At 32.5% G+C, this 20,952-nt stretch overlaps 1 protein-coding gene across 1 annotated transcript; it reads right to left on the minus strand.

Moving 5' to 3' along the window:
- Window positions 1-20,020: 20,020 nt before the first annotated feature.
- Window positions 20,021-20,482, minus strand: LOC127096301 (uncharacterized). Its single transcript, XM_051034887.1, has one exon. The coding sequence runs from the start codon at window positions 20,480-20,482 to the stop codon at window positions 20,021-20,023; it is 462 nt and encodes a 153-aa protein (XP_050890844.1).
- Window positions 20,483-20,952: the final 470 nt, after the last annotated feature.

The raw sequence follows: 20,952 nt of genomic DNA on the forward strand, positions 1-20,952 counted from the left end.
TCATTTTTTTCTATTAAAATATAAGCTTTCGACGGGCCAAGACTACTTAAATTTTATATCCTTTATATACATTTCTTAACCATCTTCTTACTATGTTTATTTACTATTTATAATGACGTTGCGCGATCCGTGTGAACGCACGAGTAAATGATTACTTAATTATTTCATTTATTTTTTCTACTAAAATATACATTTCCGACGGGTCGAGACTATTTAATTTGTATATGTTTGATATAATTTTCTTAATCATCACTATATTATATTTATTTACTATTTAATACGGCATTGCGCGAATCGTGCGAACGCACGGGTAGATGACTACTTTATTATTTCATTTATTTTTTCTACTAAATTATATATTTCCGACGGGTTAAAACTACTTATTTTATATATCTTTTATATACATTTTTTAACCATCACTATATTATATTTATATACTATTTATATACCATTTTCTTTTTCGTTGCAATATCTTCTAAGTATAATTAGCAATAGATCTCACAATATTGTCTGTCAACGCAAACAATAAATCATTGAATTTTTGTCTTAGCGGAAAACATTGAAAAATTATTCCCAAATATAACAATTACATCAACCCAACAAAACAACATAAATAACAACAAAATCAACAACACAATTACAACAATAAATAGAGTTTGGTTTACCTTCACAAAAGTTAAGTTTAAGGCAAGAGAGAAAGAGCTAGATGCTTTATATATAAAATTAAAAATGTATTTGTTCACTTTTAAATGATAAATTATATATTTTGTCACTTTTAAAGGATGAATTACAACTATTAAATTACTTAAAAAAAAAACAAGAGAGAAGTAGAAGAATAAACTTTCCAAAAAAAATTAGCAAATATAACAACTTTTTATATTTTTAATGTCAAACAAACACAAACTTAGAAAGGATTTGACTTCGAGCATGTAGGAGTTCCCCATCAAAATAGTAACCCACTAAAATCAGTTCATTGCATACAAGCACACCTAGATTAATGGATGGCTTTACGCTATGTATGAGTCAATTGGGTTACTTGCACCAATTAGATCAATAAAGTTCATTTCAACATCAGAAAAATCATTTTACTAAAGATTTGAACTCTTATTTAGGACACTAACCAACCAGGCATTTGAAATTTGTTAGGTTTACTCACATCTCACGAAATTTATTTATTGAAAAATTTCGTAAACTTGATTTAATTCATTAAAAGTCAAAATAATGAAATATATCTTTCAATGTATGTAAATAGTAATTGAATTCTTTACATTACAAATTAATCTGAATTCTGTTCAAATATGTCATTTCAATAACATCACTTTCATACTTACAATTTTTCTACAAATCAAAAGAACGTGCCTTGTGTGTTTTCTTAACAAAGATATTGGAGGGATGAAGGATTCTGGTCCAAGTCCAGGTGAAGGCCACAAGTATAAAACCAACAACGGCCACTTATAATTTTTCCATTCCACTTTTTATTTATTTATTTGCAGGACACTATAATGATATTTTGTTACCATTTTTAACTATAATATATTTCCTTACCTTTTTGGTACATATGTTGTAACAAAAAAAACTATAGTTCTTATGATATTAATTATTATATGCAAGCATTTGTCAACTTAATAATTGAAGAGATTAGTGGAAAGAATATGCACTCTGTAATATGACTTAGAAAGGAAATAAACTGTTTTCTATTGCTACCAATTTTATTATTATTATTATTAGTACCGTTTCAAACAATTTTGAGGCCCTATTCTAATATTGAGGCCCTATTCTAATATTAAAAATGGACCCTTCATAAATAAAAATACAAAATTTTTAAATTAACCCATTTTCTAATTAAATAGTAAATATCAACAATAACATCACAATCAATCATCCATGTAGATAACATAAAAATAGTTATATTGTAATCAACAATATAAAAATACAATTTCAAGTAAATATTATCATTACATTCTGTCTACTTAAACTTAAAAGAGAGTCATCCTTCAAACACCTTTTAAGTAAATTCAATAACCAAATCTTCATATTGTATGGTCTCTAAGATATCATTCTTAATTATTATTAGTGTTATGTCATTAAATCTTTCTTGTAACATGTTACTATCTCCGTTTTTTATTATAAGTCGTTTTGAAAAAATATTTTGTACCACAATATAAATCGCTTTATAATATCAATGAATTATTAATGTTATGTTTCCTATTATACCCTTAAATATTTATTATTCTCTCTCCTTTCAATTATATCAATTTGTCTTTTCAATACCATTAATGAAGGACAATTTTGTAAAACCTTTCATAATTTCTCATTTTTATACTACAATTATTACATTTCTTAATACTTATGAAAAGTCAAAAACGACTTATAATAAAAAATAGAGGGAGTAGACCGTAAATATGACTTCGATAACTTTAATTTTGAAAAGCTTCTTTCAAAAGACGCAACAGTTACATAAATAATCAATAAAATTTGATAAGTAATAATTGTACTAAGAAAACAATCCATGCATTTCAAAAAATTTAATATATCAATAGGTCCGTTTGTTTATTCAAACAAGAAAGTTATTAGTAACTTTATATTTTGTTGGTATAGTTCAAATAGGTCTTATTATTTTAATATATCAATAGGTCCTATTATTTCTTTGTAACTTATGAGAAGTAAATAAGAAGGCAAAAACTCTTTTATATGGTTGGTACTCCCAAATCTCTTTCTAGAGATATAATGGCCTCATCAACAAGGTAGAGAAAATAATCAATCCTAAGTGATTCCACTCCAAATAACCCAACTGACGAGGTACTCAAATTTTCATCAAGTGTATTTTTTTCGAATTAAACACATTTGAGTAAATACTTGATCAATATTCAACTTAAAATAAATTTCAAATAAATTTCTTTAGTATAATCCGAGGCTTTATCATAACCACTTTCTCTACAACTCTCAAAAAATAAAATCAGTCCCGTTTTTTTTCATGGATACATCTATAAGCATGTTCTTTAACCGTAAAAACTTGCTAACATAGTTAATTGCATATAATATTTTAAACCAAATAATTATACTCAATAAAAATTCAAAATCACCAAACTCATTTGTTGCTAAGGATTTAACTTCACTTCTTATTTTAGAATCAAAGTCCATTTCTGACACTTGAAGCAATGCTTCTCAAAAATCTGACAATTGAGATTTTATAGCTCTGATACTATTTACATGGCTCTCCCAGTGAGTAGATGACAATGATTTTGGAGTCAAACATTTTACATTATCTTTCAAAATTTATCATCTCTTAGTGGAATTGGCAAAAATAGTATAAATACGTTGAACGACACCAAATTTGTTTTAGCTTTAATACACGAGTTAGCCATGTTACACATAGTTAAATTAATGTTATGACAACCACATATAGTATAATAGGCTCTCTGATTTATGTCTAAAAATCTCTTTTGTACACCTTGATATTTTCCTTTCATATTTGACTCATTATCATATCTTTGTCCTCGCATATCAAATAGGTTAAGATCAAGCATTTTCAAATCATTTTGTAACACATCAAAGAGCCCTTGACCAATTGTATCATCAACATTCAAAAATTCTCAAAATGATTCCTCAATGCTAACGGAATTTGATGAAACACTTACATATTGTATTATCAAAGACATTTGCTCTTAGTGACTAACATCAAGAGTACTATCAAATATCACTGAAAAATACTTTGCTTATTTGATTTTTCTAATGATTTCATTTTTAATTGCAGAAGAAAGCAAAAGTATTATCTCAATCTAGATGTTATATCCAAGAAAGTGAACATGAAGATTCTCATTTGTAATATGTCTAACTTCTTCTTGAACAATTGAGTCAAATTCAGTTAACATTTCAACTAATCCCAAAAAAATACCAATGCTATTTTGGTACTATCTTTCATTAGAATCACGAAAGACATAATTATGTTTAGCAAAAAAATTCACTATTGAAATCATTCTTTTTAAAATACTTTTCCAGTGATCTTTTTCTTTGTTAATCAATCTTTGAGATGTTTTATCAATGGTCTGAAAGTTTTAGATCCTTTAATGCAATTCATACCAAGTCGTCATGTTCTTAACATGTTCCATGCCAATTTCATGTTCTCTAAGTCTTTCTGCAACACGTGTCCATTCACCAGAACCCTCATTTGCTAATTGACATTTACCGATCCTTTTTATAAAAACCTTAAAACAAAAATAAAATACTTTATCAAGCTCTTTTGAATAGACGAGCCAATCTCTATCACACTTCTATCCATTTGATAAAACTCTAGTATACAAATTAGTCGTAAAGCATCTAGATGATTTATCTTTAGGATCCTTCACAATAGATAAATTTCGTTTACGACCTTTCATAGCTAATAGATCAATGAATTTAGACTCAGGAGAATCAAAAATTCTGGGATTAAATATATCTTTCCCATTGTCATTAACATTTCCAACATTAACGTTTTCAGCATCTAAATTATCATTTTTAGTAGCATTAACATCAATATTATTCTCCATATTTTCAATAGCATCATTAGGACACTACTACAAGTAACATTTTTTATGATGAAACTTACACCTAAAATAATAAAAAATCGAGGGCATAGGTCCTGGGAGTACCATGTTTTTTTAAAGAAACAACCTATTCCCTCAATTTTTAAGGAAACCAATAGAATATAACTATAAGGAAACTCGCTTTGAATCCGAGTTACTGTATTTTTTTCAATAATTTAATTAGTATTTTTCACTTGACGTCTTTGCAGCTTCACTTTTTTCTTTTTTAATTTTTATTTCATTTTATAGTAGTATTTACCTCGGTTACATGGTCCAACTGAGAGGTAATATATTTTTGCATCAACAATTTCAAATTACTACTTTTAAAAGTCCATTTTAATTTTTTATTTTATATATTAAAATCCCTCGGTTTTCATCGAAAACCGACGTGATATATATTTTAAGTGAGTTCCTAGACTATGGCGTTATTGAGTTCTCTTGATCATTTTGAGGTATATTTAGATAGTTGTGGCCGATTCGACAAACACCTCCCATATAACATCAGCTGCAACCTCTGTTAATAAAAAACGTAAAATAAAAACTAGATGTGCCATGATGTATAATAAGGTGAAAAAAGCTCACGAAAGTGGTGTTCGCTACCCGGTTAATGCTATGACAACCACATCGTGTGTATAATACTCCAAGGTTAACATCTAGTAATTTTCATTATACACCTTGATGTTTACCTTTCATGTTTGATCCATTATCATATCCTTGTCCTCTCAAATTATTAATATATAGACCAAGAGTTTCTAATATATTTTGTAATTCCTCAAACAATCCTTGACCTGTTGTGTCATAGACTTTCAAAAATTCTACAAAAAACTCTTTAATTTTTATTGGCCTTGTAGAAACATCCACATAACGTATAATGAGAGTCATTTGTTCTTGATGACTTACATCAGAAGTACAATCAAGAATCACATAAAAATATTTTGCTTCTTTGATTTTTTTACTATTGCACTTTTGACATCATTACCTAACATGTTAATCAATTTATTTTGAATCTTATGACTAAGAGAATGATAATGAATTTCGTTATTCTTAATACGTTCAAAATGTTTTTGCATGACAAGATCCCATCCAACAATCATTTCAACAAGAGAAAGAAGTTTTCATTGTTTTCCACATTAATTTTATTTACTCTATATTTTATTTAAGGGAAATTACATTCATTTATTCATTTTGACTTTGTAGCGACCCTATAATTTTGTTAGCCAGTATTTCAAAAAAAAAAATTTAGTAAGTATTTTCATAATATAAAATTCTCTTTTAATATATATATATATATATATATATATATATATATATATATATATATAATTTATTAAGGGAAATTAATTCATTTATTAATTTTGACTTTCTAGCGCCCCTATAGTTTTGTTAGCCAGTATTTTTCAAAAAAAAATTCTACTCTATAATTTTATTTTGGGGAATTAATTGATTTTATTCTATTCTATATTTTATTTAAGAGAAATTATATTCATTTATTAATTTTGATTTTGTAGTGGTCTTATAATTTTGTTAACCATTATTTTTTTATTTAAATTTAGCAATAATTTTCATAATAGAAAATTCTCTTTTAATATATATTAATATATAGGGAAAAATGTTGATGCCCCTAAAATTATGGTGCCTTGGGTGTAACACCCCGAATAAAATAAGAGAATTATTTAAATTGAGTTAATAATATATTTATTAATTTAATTAAATAAATTGAATTATTGGATTATTATTATTATTATTATTTTGGATTAATAATTATTGGAAAATATATAAGTTGGAATAAGGAAAAAGAGTTTTCATTTTGTAAAAGGGTTTTACGTGAAAACTGAGAAGCTGCAGAGAAGAGGAGAAAGGGGCAAAGAGGAAGAACCAGAGAGCAAAGGTTGGAGAAGAGCTTGGGGCTTAGAGATTTTGCCGGATTAACTCAGGTAAGGGGGTTTATCGTCGTTTAATGGGTATTATAGATTAACATGTCATGGGTAGTGATAGCCGTTGAATTGACCCTAATTGGGATTATGAATGCTTGAAAAATTACGTTGGATGAAACTGTGTTTAGGCTGTAATTGAATATGTGTTTGGGTTAGTTGTGAATTTCCGAACGTATAGCTTTTTACGGAAGTTGAATCGGAGGTCCGGAAGTCCTCCAACGGCGGAAAATGCGGAGAACTCTGCATTCTGCCTTGTGTTAGCGCAGGAACTGCTGTTTTGTCTGCGTTAACCGGTTAACCCAGGGCGTTAACCGGTTAACACTGTTATATTTTATGAAAATGTGCTGTTTTGCCTGCGTTAACCGGTTAACCCAGGGCGTTAACCGGTTAACACTGTTGCGTTTTGCCAGAAAGTGTATTTTGTCCTGCGTTAACCGGTTAACCCAGGGCGTTAACCGGTTAACACTGTTGGAAATCAGAAAAAATTGGTAGTTTAATGTTGTGAACATAATTGGTGATTAGCCTATTATCGTCAATTTTGATGAGTAATTCTGTTGGGTTATGTTATGAAGTGTTGATATAAAAATGTTGATAAGTGGTGTTAAAGTTGTTGAAAATACTGAGTTGTAGGCTGGTGAGCCAAAGTTGATTATAAGTTGATTTTGTTGAAAATACTGAGTTGTAGGCTTGATGAGCCAAAGTTGATTATAAGTTGATTATGTTGAAAACCTTGTTGTGTTGCTATTAGTATTATGTTGTCGGAATTGTAAAGTCGTGTATGCCATGTACATTTCATATGCATTAAGTCGGAGCTTTGCTCACACCACGTTGGCCTGGATTGGCAAAAATCGGAGCTTTGCTCACACCATGTTGGCCTGGATTGGCAAAATTTTAAGTTGAAAGTTGAAGGCTTATGCCTTGGTGCCCACTAAAATGGCAATGATTTTAAGTTGGGAGTTTTACTCCGATTGGTACCACATGCATGACGAGTCGAGTCTCATTTGAGTTGCATTTTATGTTGTTATTGAGTTGCATTTTACGTTGTTATTGAGTATGATATTTGAGTTGATGTGCCGTTACTGAATGCATGATATGATTAGGGTGATTAACGTGTAAATTTACTTAACATAACATGATAATTTATAATGTTTGTTATATCGATTGAGGAACTCACCCTTACAACTATTTTTCAGGTAACGAGCAATGAGTTGAGTAGAAGCTAATGCTTGGAGTCTAGTGTAGTCTACTTAGTGGGTCGTGCTCTGATAGATGTAACATCGGGACGGGATGTTTTAATTGTTTTATTGTTGGTTGTTGAACCTTTTTACCTGTAAAACGTTATATGTTTTGAATGGTTGGTTGATTTTTATCCGCTGCGAATTATGCAAAGATGTTATTTTGATTAAATAAAGAGCATGGCAGTTTTATGGTGTGAAATGTTGTGTGACACCCTTGGTGCATGATTACTCTGATATATATATATTTGTTGTTGTTATTAAATATTCGGGGTATTTTAGAAGGGTGTTACATTAGTGGTATCAGAGCAGGTTGGTCTGTCCGGCCAGTTGTCGTGTCGTTACTGTCTAACAATTGTGTAATTGTTACTAGTCTAACTTTTAAGTTGTGTTGTAGTGATAAGTTGAAATGGCTGGAAGGAATGACGATGCAATGGCTGCCGCAATGCAAGCAATGGCACAAGCTGTGCAGAACTTGCCAAATGCTGGTGGAGATGCTGGATCACGTAGCTTGGCGACTTTTCAGAGAGAGAATCCGCCGGTGTTTAAAGGAAAGCATGATCCAGATGCATCCTTGGGATGGTTGAAAGAGATCGAGAGAATCTTCCGTGTTATGGATTGCACTCCAGCTCAGAAGGTTCGGTATGGTACTCACATGCTAGCAGTCGAAGCTGATGACTGGTGGCTAGAGACTCACGAGAGGTTGACCGTGGCAGGTGAAGTCATTACTTGGGATGTATTCCGTAGGGAATTCATGAGGAAGTATTATCCAGAAGATGTCCGTGGTAAGAAGGAAATTGAGTTCCTTGAGCTGAAGCAAGGAAACATGTCTGTCACTGATTATGCTGCGAAATTTGTGGAGCTGTCCAAATTTTATCCTCATTACACTGGTGCTGGTGCTGAATTTTCAAAGTGCATCAAGTTTGAAAATGGACTGCGCTCTGAAATTAAGAAGGATGTTGGGTATCAGAAGATACGCATTTTTACTGAATTGGTTGATAGCTGCAGGATATTTGAAGAAGACAATAATGCTCATTACAAGATTGTCAGTGACCGCAGAGGCAAGCAACATCAAAACCGTGGCAAGCCGTATGATGCTCCAGCTGGAAAAGGGAAGCAAAGAGCTGCTCCGGCTCAGAGAGCTAGTGGGGGAGGTGCTCCTGCTGGTATAGTTTGCTTCAAATGTGGTCAGGTTGGTCATAAGAGTAATGTATGCACTGCTGAAGTAAAGAGGTGTTTTCGCTGTGGTAAGACTGGTCATGCAATAGCTGATTGCAAGCACAAGGAAGTGATTTGTTTTAATTGTGGCGAAGAAGGGCATATTGGAAGTCAGTGTCAGAAGCCAAAGAAATCTCAAACGGGGAAGGTGTTCGCATTGACTGGAACTCAAACCTCCAGTGAGGACAGACTTATCCGAGGTACGTGTTATATTAATGGCTTTCCTCTTGTAGCTATTATTGACACAGGTGCGACTCATTCCTTTATATCTTTGGATTGTGCTGTGAAACTTAAGTTAGAGATATCTGAGATGTTTGGTAGTATGGTAATTGATACTCCTGCGAAGGGTTCAGTGACTACTACTTCGGTTTGTTTAAATTGTCCTTTGAGTATTTTTGGTAGAGACTTTGGGATGGACCTAGTGTGTCTTCCACTAGTGCAGATTGATGTTATTCTGGGTATGAACTGGTTGGTGTTTAACCGAGTTTCTATCAACTGTTTTGATAAGACGGTGGTCTTTCCTGGGATTGAGGAGGGAAAGAGTTTGTTCCTATCAGCAAGGCAAGTGAATGAGGAAGTAGCTGATGGGGCAGAGTTGTTTATGTTGTTAGCGACTTTGGAGGCTAAAGATAAACTGGTGATTGGCGATCTAGCCGTGGTGTGTGATTTTCCTGATGTGTTTCCGGAAGAGGTGAATGAATTACCGCCAGAGCGCGAAGTGGAGTTCTCGATTGATTTGGTACCTGGTACTAGGCCGATATCGATGGCTCCGTACCGTATGTCTGCTGTTGAGTTAACTGAATTGAAGAGTCAGTTGGAAGATCTGTTGGATAAGAAATTTATTCGTCCGAGTGTGTCACCGTGGGGTGCTCCAGTGCTATTGGTTAAGAAGAAAGAAGGTACTATGAGGTTGTGTGTGGACTACAGGCAACTGAATAAAGTGACGATCAAGAATCGGTATCCTTTGCCGAGGATTGATGATTTGATGGATCAGTTGGTTGGTGCAAGCGTGTTCAGCAAAATAGATTTGAGATCTGGGTATCATCAGATCCGTGTGAAAACCGAGGATATTCAGAAGACTGCTTTCAGAACAAGGTATGGAAATTATGAGTATTCTGTAATGCCTTTTGGTGTGACTAATGCTCCTGGAGTATTTATGGAGTATATGAATAGGATTTTCCATCCGTACCTAGACAAGTTTGTTGTGGTGTTTATTGATGATATTTTGGTGTATTCGAAATCTGAAGAAGAGCATGCTGAACATTTGAGAGTGGTTTTGGGAGTTCTACGAGAAAAGAAGTTATTTGCTAAATTGTCCAAGTGTGAATTTTGGTTAGGAGAGGTGGGTTTTCTTGGTCATGTGATTTCAAGAGGTGACGTTGCTGTTGATCCTTCTAAGATAGAAGCGGTATCTAAGTGGGAAGCTCCGAAGTCTGTTGCTGAGATTCGAAGTTTCCTTGGTTTGGCTGGTTATTATAGGAAGTTCATTGAGGGATTTTCTAAGTTGGCGTTACCATTGACGATGTTGACTAGGAAGGGGCAAGCGTTTGTTTGGGACTCAAAATGTGAAGGAGGTTTCCAAGAGTTAAAGAGAAGGTTAACTACTGCTCCTATTCTGATATTACCAAGTTCGTCGGAATCATTTGAAGTTTACTGTGATGCTTCATTGTTGGGTTTGGGTGGCGTGTTGATGTAGAATAAGCAGGTTATAGCTTATGCTTCAAGACAGCTGAGGGTTCATGAGAGGAACTACCCGACGCACGATTTAGAGTTGGCGGCTGTGGTGTTTGTTCTGAAGTTGTGGAGGCATTACTTGTACGGGTCAAGATTTGAGGTTTTCAGTGACCATAAAAGTTTAAAGTATTTGTTTGATCAGAAAGAGCTGAATATGAGACAGAGAAGATGGTTAGAGTTTCTGAAGGATTATGACTTTGGTTTGAATTACCATCCGGGTAAAGCAAACGTAGTGGCTGATGCATTGAGTCGGAAATCATTACATATGTCTATGCTAATGGTTAAGGAATTGGATTTAATTGAGCAGTTTAGAGACTTGAGTTTGGTGTGTGAGAGTACTCACAATAGTGTTAAATTGGGAATGTTGAAGTTAACAAGTGGTATTCTGGATGAGATCAGAGAGGGTCAGAAATCCGATGTGCTTTTGGTTGATAAGTTGACTCTAGTGAATCAAGGTCAAGGTGGCGAATTCAGAGTTGATGAGAATGGTGTTTTGAAATTTGGTAGTCGGGTGTGTATTCCGGATGTTACCGAACTTAAGAAGAGTATTCTTGAAGAAGGACATCGTAGTGGCCTGAGTATTCATCCTGGAGCTACGAAGATGTATCATGATTTGAAAAAGTTATTTTGGTGGCCGGGAATGAAAAGAGAAATTGCGAGTTTTGTTTATTCCTGTTTGACTTGTCAGAAGTCAAAGATTGAGCATCAGAAGCCGTCTGGGCTAATGCAACCGTTGGCTATTCCAGAGTGGAAGTGGGATAGTATCAGTATGGATTTTGTTTCTGGTTTGCCGAGGACAATTAAGAATTTTGAAGCTATTTGGGTGATTGTTGACAGATTGACAAAGTCGGCTCATTTCATTCCGATCAGAATGGACTATCCGTTAGAGAAATTAGCTGAGCTGTATATTGAGAAAATTGTAAGTTTGCATGGTATTCCGTCGAGTATTGTTTCGGACAGAGATCCTAGATTTACATCGAAATTCTGGGAAGGTTTGCAGAAGGCTTTGGGAACTAAGCTGAGATTGAGTTCTGCATATCATCCGCAGACTGATGGTCAGACTGAGAGGACGATTCAGTCACTAGAGGATCTTTTGAGAGCTTGTGTTTTGGAGAAGGGAGGTGCTTGGGATTGTTATTTACCTTTGATTGAGTTTACCTACAACAATAGTTTTCATTCGAGTATTGGTATGGCACCGTTTGAAGCTTTGTATGGTAGGAGATGTCGGACACCGTTATGTTGGTATGAGTCCGGTGAGAGTGCTGTGGTTGGACCGGAGATTGTTCAACAGACTACAGAAAAGATTAAGATGATTCAGGAGAAAATGAGGATTGCTCAGAGTCGTCAGAAGAGTTATCAGGATAAGAGGAGGAAGTCACTTGAGTTCCGAGAAGGAGATCACGTGTTTCTTCGTGTTACTCCGATAACTGGGGTTGGTCGAGCTTTGAAGTGAAAGAAGTTGACACCTCGATTTATTGGTCCTTATCAGATTTTGGAGAGGATAGGAGAGGTAGCCTATCGTATCGCTTTACCGCCGTCACTTGCGAATTTGCATGAGGTTTTTCATGTGTCTCAGTTGAGGAGGTACATTCATGATCCGTCGCATGTGATCCAAGTAGATGATGTACAGGTGAGAGATAACCTGACTGTTGAAATATCGCCTATGAGGATTGAGGATCGAGAGTTGAAGCAGTTGCGGGGTAAAGAGATTGCCTTAGTGAAAGTAGCCTGGGGAGGACCAGCAGGTGGCAATGTGACTTGGGAACTGGAGAGTCAGATGAAAGAGTCTTATCCAGAGTTATTTGCTTGAGGTATGTTTTCGAGGACGAAAACTCTTTTAGTAGGGGAGAGTTGTAACACCCCGAATAAAATAAGAGAATTATTTAAATTGAGTTAATAATATATTTATTAATTTAATTAAATAAATTGAATTATTGGATTATTATTATTATTATTATTTTGGATTAATAATTATTGGAAAATATATAAGTTGGAATAAGGAAAAAGAGTTTTCATTTTGTAAAAGGGTTTTACGTGAAAACTGAGAAGCTGCAGAGAAGAGGAGAAAGGGGCAAAGAGGAAGAACCAGAGAGCAAAGGTTGGAGAAGAGCTTGGGGCTTAGAGATTTTGCCGGATTAACTCAGGTAAGGGGGGTTTATCGTCGTTTAATGGGTATTATAGATTAACATGTCATGGGTAGTGATAGCCGTTGAATTGACCCTAATTGGGATTATGAATGCTTGAAAAATTACGTTGGATGAAACTGTGTTTAGGCTGTAATTGAATATGTGTTTGGGTTAGTTGTGAATTTCCGAACGTATAGCTTTTTACGGAAGTTGAATCGGAGGTCCGGAAGTCCTCCAACGGCGGAAAATGCGGAGAACTCTGCATTCTGCCTTGTGTTAGCGCAGGAACTGCTGTTTTGTCTGCGTTAACCGGTTAACCCAGGGCGTTAACCGGTTAACACTGTTATATTTTATGAAAATGTGCTGTTTTGCCTGCGTTAACCGGTTAACCCAGGGCGTTAACCGGTTAACACTGTTGCGTTTTGCCAGAAAGTGTATTTTGTCCTGCGTTAACCGGTTAACCCAGGGCGTTAACCGGTTAACACTGTTGGAAATCAGAAAAAATTGGTAGTTTAATGTTGTGAACATAATTGGTGATTAGCCTATTATCGTCAATTTTGATGAGTAATTCTGTTGGGTTATGTTATGAAGTGTTGATATAAAAATGTTGATAAGTGGTGTTAAAGTTGTTGAAAATACTGAGTTGTAGGCTGGTGAGCCAAAGTTGATTATAAGTTGATTTTGTTGAAAATACTGAGTTGTAGGCTTGATGAGCCAAAGTTGATTATAAGTTGATTATGTTGAAAACCTTGTTGTGTTGCTATTAGTATTATGTTGTCGGAATTGTAAAGTCGTGTATGCCATGTACATTTCATATGCATTAAGTCGGAGCTTTGCTCACACCACGTTGGCCTGGATTGGCAAAAATCGGAGCTTTGCTCACACCATGTTGGCCTGGATTGGCAAAATTTTAAGTTGAAAGTTGAAGGCTTATGCCTTGATGCCCACTAAAATGGCAATGATTTTAAGTTGGGAGTTTTACTCCGATTGGTACCACATGCATGACGAGTCGAGTCTCATTTGAGTTGCATTTTATGTTGTTATTGAGTTGCATTTTACGTTGTTATTGAGTATGATATTTGAGTTGATGTGCCGTTACTGAATGCATGATATGATTAGGGTGATTAACGTGTAAATTTACTTAACATAACATGATAATTTATAATGTTTGTTATATCGATTGAGGAACTCACCCTTACAACTATTTTTCAGGTAACGAGCAATGAGTTGAGTAGAAGCTAATGCTTGGAGTCTAGTGTAGTCTACTTAGTGGGTCGTGCTCTGATAGATGTAACATCGGGACGGGATGTTTTAATTGTTTTATTGTTGGTTGTTGAACCTTTTTACCTGTAAAACGTTATATGTTTTGAATGGTTGGTTGATTTTTATCCGCTGCGAATTATGCAAAGATGTTATTTTGATTAAATAAAGAGCATGGCAGTTTTATGGTGTGAAATGTTGTGTGACACCCTTGGTGCATGATTACTCTGATATATATATATTTGTTGTTGTTATTAAATATTCGGGGTATTTTAGAAGGGTGTTACATTGGGCTCCCGCCCCGCGAGCCCGTGTTAGGGTCACCCTTGAGTTGCATTTGATATAAAAATCGATAAGGCTTATGGTGAATATGATGAGGATTTTATGGGTTACATTGCGTTACAAGGTAGAAGTAAAGTGAATATTTTGAGAGATAGTTGACACGAAGTTGACGAGGACTTGAAATATGACATACATGATGATGTTAAGGTATTTTATGATTTGTTTATAAGTATATATGATCATTTATTTTTTTGTTTAATACTAATAACAATTGTATTGTGTAAACATATGAGGTGTTTCATGTTAGTCCAGATGATAGTATGGTGAAAAAGAAATTGCTTACCTATGATGGTGAGCGTTGGAAGGGGCTTTAAGACATAAATAACCCGTGGTTATATTAAACATCCAAGAGATGAAGATGACCCTTAGTATAAGCCTTCATACTTGACGTATTCATTTATCAATCAGGATGTTTGGGAGAAATTTGTAAAGTCTCGCACCACTCCTGAATTCTTGGCTAGGAGACAAAACTGAAAGTAAATCGAGCTAGAAATATCTATCCACATAGATTGTCTCGTGGAGGATATCAAAAACTTGAAAAAAATACTACTACGAAAAACACCTATCATAACTGTTGGAAAAGGGATACAACCACGTCGGACCAACCGTTGTGAGGTAAGGTGTGATTATATGTATGATGTTTTCCACCACGGGCGTAAGATCGTTGTGATAAACTAGGTTGCGCACTATATATAGTTGAGAATATATCAAGTGTGAATAGTGTGTATAATAGTCCTACATTGGTTGGAAATGTGGAGACTTGAGCATTTATAAGTGAGAGAACGCACTCACCTATCACCTTAAGGTTTTAAGTGAATATATGGTGTGTCTCTTACAAAGGTATTACTCTAAAAGAAGAAGTATCACAATGTTTAATGCTCCCTATTGAAAAAATCCTCCAACAAATGGTATCATGAGCCTGGTGCCACAATGTCATGGGTTCGAAACCCAATGATTGTATAATTTATAATACATAATATATACCAAACGTCTACGGACGTCGTCTAGTACCCACACTCGTATCCCTCTGCTTGTTTCCTAATCTACAAATTTAAACATTTCATGAATATATAACCATACATTTCATGAATATATAATCACACATTGCATGAATGTCACAACTAATCCACTTACCTTGGGCTCATAAAATACAAGATTTTTTCTTGTGTTGTTCAACCTATAGTGTCTCTCCACAACCTTGTATATTGAAAATGATTTAAAAATATTACACGCTAAAATAATTACAAAGTCAAAGAAAAAATATTACTAAATTTCTCATAAACATAAAGTTACCTAGTGTTGTTCAACCTATAATGTCTCTCCACAATCCTATATATTGAAAATGATGTAAAAATATACAACCATTGTAATATAAAGCGAAATGACATGGGTTCGAAACCCAATGATTGTATAGTTTCTAATATGTTGCGCTCTATCTATAACAACGATTGATATAAATAAATGTGATAACATATTATATTTTTTTATTTTAATTATATTTTTCCATATATTACAAACTTCTATTTTTTTATCTGTATATTATACATATATTAGCCAAATATTTATAAAATATCGAGTTAAGAAATACAAATATATTTATAACCATCAAAGACAAAGTCATACAGTATCACTTCCCTTTTCCACTAACACATTGAAAATATATACCAAATATCTACGGACATCGTCTAAGTCATCGGGAGAGAAAGATGTCCTGTCGTTAAACATCTACATAAATAATTGAAAAAAATTGAATATTACGTGATTTTAATTATAATAGCAAATTACTTTAATATTAATATGTTATTGTAAACATTTCATGATATTATATATACCTGATCCCATGAATCAACAACACCGACAGAGACAATGTTAAACACATGTTTTATTACATATATAGTACCCACACTCGTATCCCTCTGCTTGTTTCCTAATCTACAAATTTAAATATTTCATGAATATATAACCATACATTTTATGAATATATAATCACACATTGTATGGATATCACAACTAATCCACTTACCTTGGGCTCACAAAATACAAGCTTTTTTCTAGTGTTGTTCAACCTATAATGTCTCTCCACAAGCTTGTATATTGAAAATAATTTAAAAATATTACACGCTAAGATAATTACAAAGTCAAAGAAAAAATATTACTAAAATTCTCATAAACATAAAGTTATCTAGTAATAATTTGTTTCATCACAAATTCAAGTGGATAGTGTAATGAACACGACGTAGTTATCATATTTGTCTGAAGAATTATGATGATCATTTGATAATGTTCGATGAATGAACAATACAAACATATATAATTAGTATTTGGTAAAATACGAAAACTAACTATAATAGAGATACCATAATTTTAAAATTACTCACAAATGAAAAAATGGAACAAATCAACCGTACTTACCACACCTAATACTTCTAGCTCGACACACATTTTCACTATCATCATCATCGTCGGTATCACTTTCTGAACCAGGTATACTTGAAACATCATAGTCTTTAACAAAATCAGATGTCAGACCCTCAAAATCTTGTTCTATCATAATATGTTTTCCAGCAATTGTCAGCTTCTCCATTACATCATCTAATCAAGAACCACTATCATTCCCTTTAAAATGAATATCCAAACTTTAACAAAAAAACCTAAAATAAAAAAAAAGATGCTGAAAGTGAAATTTGAAAATTGAATATATAACAAATAATGAATTATATAGAGAGGGATGGAGTGAACCTAACATTGAATCGATGAATGCCATATTTGAAGTGGGAATGTCATATTTGAAGTGGGAATGTGGGAATTATATAGATATAGATATAAGTAAACCATTTCATTACGGTTGGAAATCATAATTGAGGTGAAAATAATTTATTTTTTATTTTAAAATAAAATACGAAGGAAGGCGCGAATAGTAAAATGAAATAAATCATCTAACAGAAATCAATACATAAATTATAGTTGCTAGAATTTGAAGCGTATTCTTGAGTTAGTTTTTTCCTCAATTTCATACTTAAACCAATCAAATAAATGGAAATTTTTAAATTAAAATGTGGCCCAACTAGGAATTATATCTAGTCATTTATTGGTTGAGATGAAAATTTTATCATAAAATATTATATTTATAATAGTGAAATATCTTTTAAATTTGATCACCATCATTAGCTTCAAATCTACAAGCACATACGTATTTTCTATAGAATGAGAAAAAATCCTACCGCTTATAGTAAATAAAAATAATAAAATTAAAACTTAAAATTTTTTAAAAATAACAACAAATTTTTACTAATAAAAATCTTTGTTTTAATTTTTTCTAACAACTAAATAAGTGTTTTATTTGTATTTTTTATTAAATAAAGAAATGATAATAACTAGTAAAAAAATTGATATTCTAATTTTTTTAATCTTTCCCAACAACTAAATAATTATTTAAATTTATATTTTATTAGATAGATAAAATAATAATAATCATTATAAATTTACACAAAAGTGAAATTTTAAATTAAAATCTTGGTGATGGTATCTAAGAAGAAAATTATTTTTTATTTATGTTTAGAAAATACTAAAAATAATTTTGTTTTTTTACAAGAACTAATTGAATATTACTGTTTTTTAAAAATACTAAAGTAACTATTTATTTTAGAAAGAAAAAACTAATATGTCGGATTTAGAAGAACAAACTCTAAAATGTCTACAAACACGTGATGCGATGAATGAATGTTGACAATGCGATGTTTTTTTTTGTTTTTTTATCAACTCATTGCAAGTTAGGAAACTAATATTCTCATGAACCAACCTTTATGGGCAGGTACAAAGTACTAATTAGTATCCAACAGGGAATCAATGCTGGTATTTTATTCTATCAGTGGGTTAGATAGGTGACAAAATGAATAGTTTCGATAAAAGAAGTGTGCAAAAATAAAAGTTTAATTTTTTTATTTGGATCGAGTAAAAGAAATTCTTTCATTTATATATCGTTGTTAAAGAAACTAAGGTGTATGATGTATGTAACTCTGAATTCTCCGTTTTTTTTAACTACAAGTGAAAAAGAGAAAAGAAAAAAAAAATTATTTAAAAAATAATGTCTCATTAACATCAGTTAGAAAAGAGGGTGATGATTCTATTACGAGATTCTGCAAAGACCGGTACACCATATTATTATCAGTCACATACTTTGTTAGATAGGCACCACAAACATTCTCCTCTCTAAGACTATGAAATATTTGAACTAGTCATTTCCTAGAGATAAAATCTATAATATTGTGAAGAATCGTGACATAGTGATGACAAACATTAACAAACTTTGAGATAAATTTGATAACAGAGTTGGAGTCAGAATAACGCATCAGGTCTATGATGTCAAGTTCCTAGGACATATGCAAACCATGATATAGCGTCATCAGTTCAACATGAAGGATGTTGCAAAAACCAATATTACCCGCAAAACCAAAAGCCAAACACCACCAACATTTCAAATCAATCCACAAAAACCTGATGCACCAGGATTACCAGTGTTATTTCCATCAACATTCAAAATCATATTACAATATTTGTGTGCATTCCACATAATGTTTTTAGTTGGATGAGACGTATTATGCTTGAGAAAATATTTAGCTAACATATTAGATTATTTCACAGTGATGAGTTTTAAAGTATATGAAGATATCACTTCATTCACAAGATGCCATTTGTTTCTAGCACGCCACAACCACCAACAAGAAACCAAAATGATAGAGTCACCACTGATGACATGTATGTTAGACGATATGCCTAGATCTAGAAGGGGTGAATAGATCCTAAGTTAAAATTTTATTCAAAAATTTGATTTAGAAAAATTTATTGCGAAACTAATAGGCTCTCGGATTCATGTCTAAAAATTTGAAACTAAATTTTTTAGCCATGTCACACAAAGCTAAACTAACATTATGACAATCACATTGAGTATAATAGGCTCTCGGATTCATGTCTAAAAATTTCTTTTGTACACTTTGATATTTTCCTTTCATATTTGACCCATTATCATATCCTTGTCATCACACATCAAATAGGTTAAGATCAAGCATTTTCAAATCATTGTGTAACACATCAAAGAGCCCTTGACCAATTGTATCATCAACATTCAAATATCCTCAAAACGATTCCTCAACGATAACGAAATTTGATGAAACACTCACATATTGTATTATCAAAGACATTTTCTCTTGGTGACTAACATCAGGAGTACTATCAAGTATCACTGAGAAATACTTTACTTGTTTGATTTTTCTAATGATTTCAGTTTTAATTGCAGAAAAAAAAAATCAAAAGTATTATCACATTCTGAATGTTATGTCCAATAAAGTGAACATGAACATTATCATTTGTAATACGTGTAAACTTGTTCTTGAGCTACTTAGTCAAATTCAGGTAACATTTCAATTGAGCCCAAAAAATTGCCATTACTATTTTGGTACAATCTCTCATTAGAACCACAAAAGAAATAATTATGTTTAGTAAGAAATTTCACTATTGAAATAATTCTTTTTAAAACACTTTTCAAATGATTTTTTTTCTTTGTTAAACAATCTTTGAGATGTTTTATCAATAGTCTGAAAGTTTTACATCCTTTAACGCAATTCATACCATGTAGTCATATTCTTAACATGTTCCATGCCAATTTCATGTTCTCTAGGTCTTTCTCCAACATGTGCCCATTCATCAAAATCCTCATTTTCTAATTGACCTTTATCGATCCCTTTTATAAATACCTTACAACACAAATAAATTACTCTATCAAGCTCTTTTGAATAGACAGACCAATTTCTATCACACTTATTTCCATTTGATACAACTCTACTATACAAATTAGTCGTAAAGCGTTTATATGATTTATCTTTAGGATCATTCACAATAGATAAATCTCGTTTAGGGAATTTCATAGCTAATAAATCAATGAATTTAAACTCAAGAGAGTCCCAAATTCTTGGATTAAATATATCTTTTCCATTGTCATTAACATTATGAACATTAACCTGTTCAGCATCTAAATTATCATTTTCAGTAGCATTAACATCAATATTATTCTCCATATTTTCAGTAGCATCATTAACACACTACTACAACTAACGCTTTTTATGACAAAATTTACACCTCAAACAATAAAAAAATTGAGGGTGTAGATCCTGGGAGCGCAATTTTTTTAAATAAACAACCTGTTCCCTCGGTTTTTAAGAAAACCAAGAGAATATAACTATAAGGGAGCTCGCTTTGAATTTCAATCACTGTATTTTATATTTTTTTTCAATGGTTTAATTAGTATTTCTCACTTGGCGCCTTTCCAGCTTCACTTTTTTTCCTTGTTAATTTTTATTTTATATTTTATTAATATTTACCTCAGTTACATGCTTCAACTGAGAGGTAATATATTTTGAATCAACAATTTCAAATTACTATTTTTAAAAGCCCATATTAATTTTTTATTTTATATATTAAAATCTCTCGGTTTTCATCGAAAACCGACATGATATATATTTTAAGCGAGTTCCCAGAATATGGCGCT

Source organism: Lathyrus oleraceus, chromosome 6 (genome assembly GCF_024323335.1).
Source record: "Lathyrus oleraceus cultivar Zhongwan6 chromosome 6, CAAS_Psat_ZW6_1.0, whole genome shotgun sequence".
Lineage (NCBI taxonomy): Eukaryota > Viridiplantae > Streptophyta > Magnoliopsida > Fabales > Fabaceae > Lathyrus > Lathyrus oleraceus.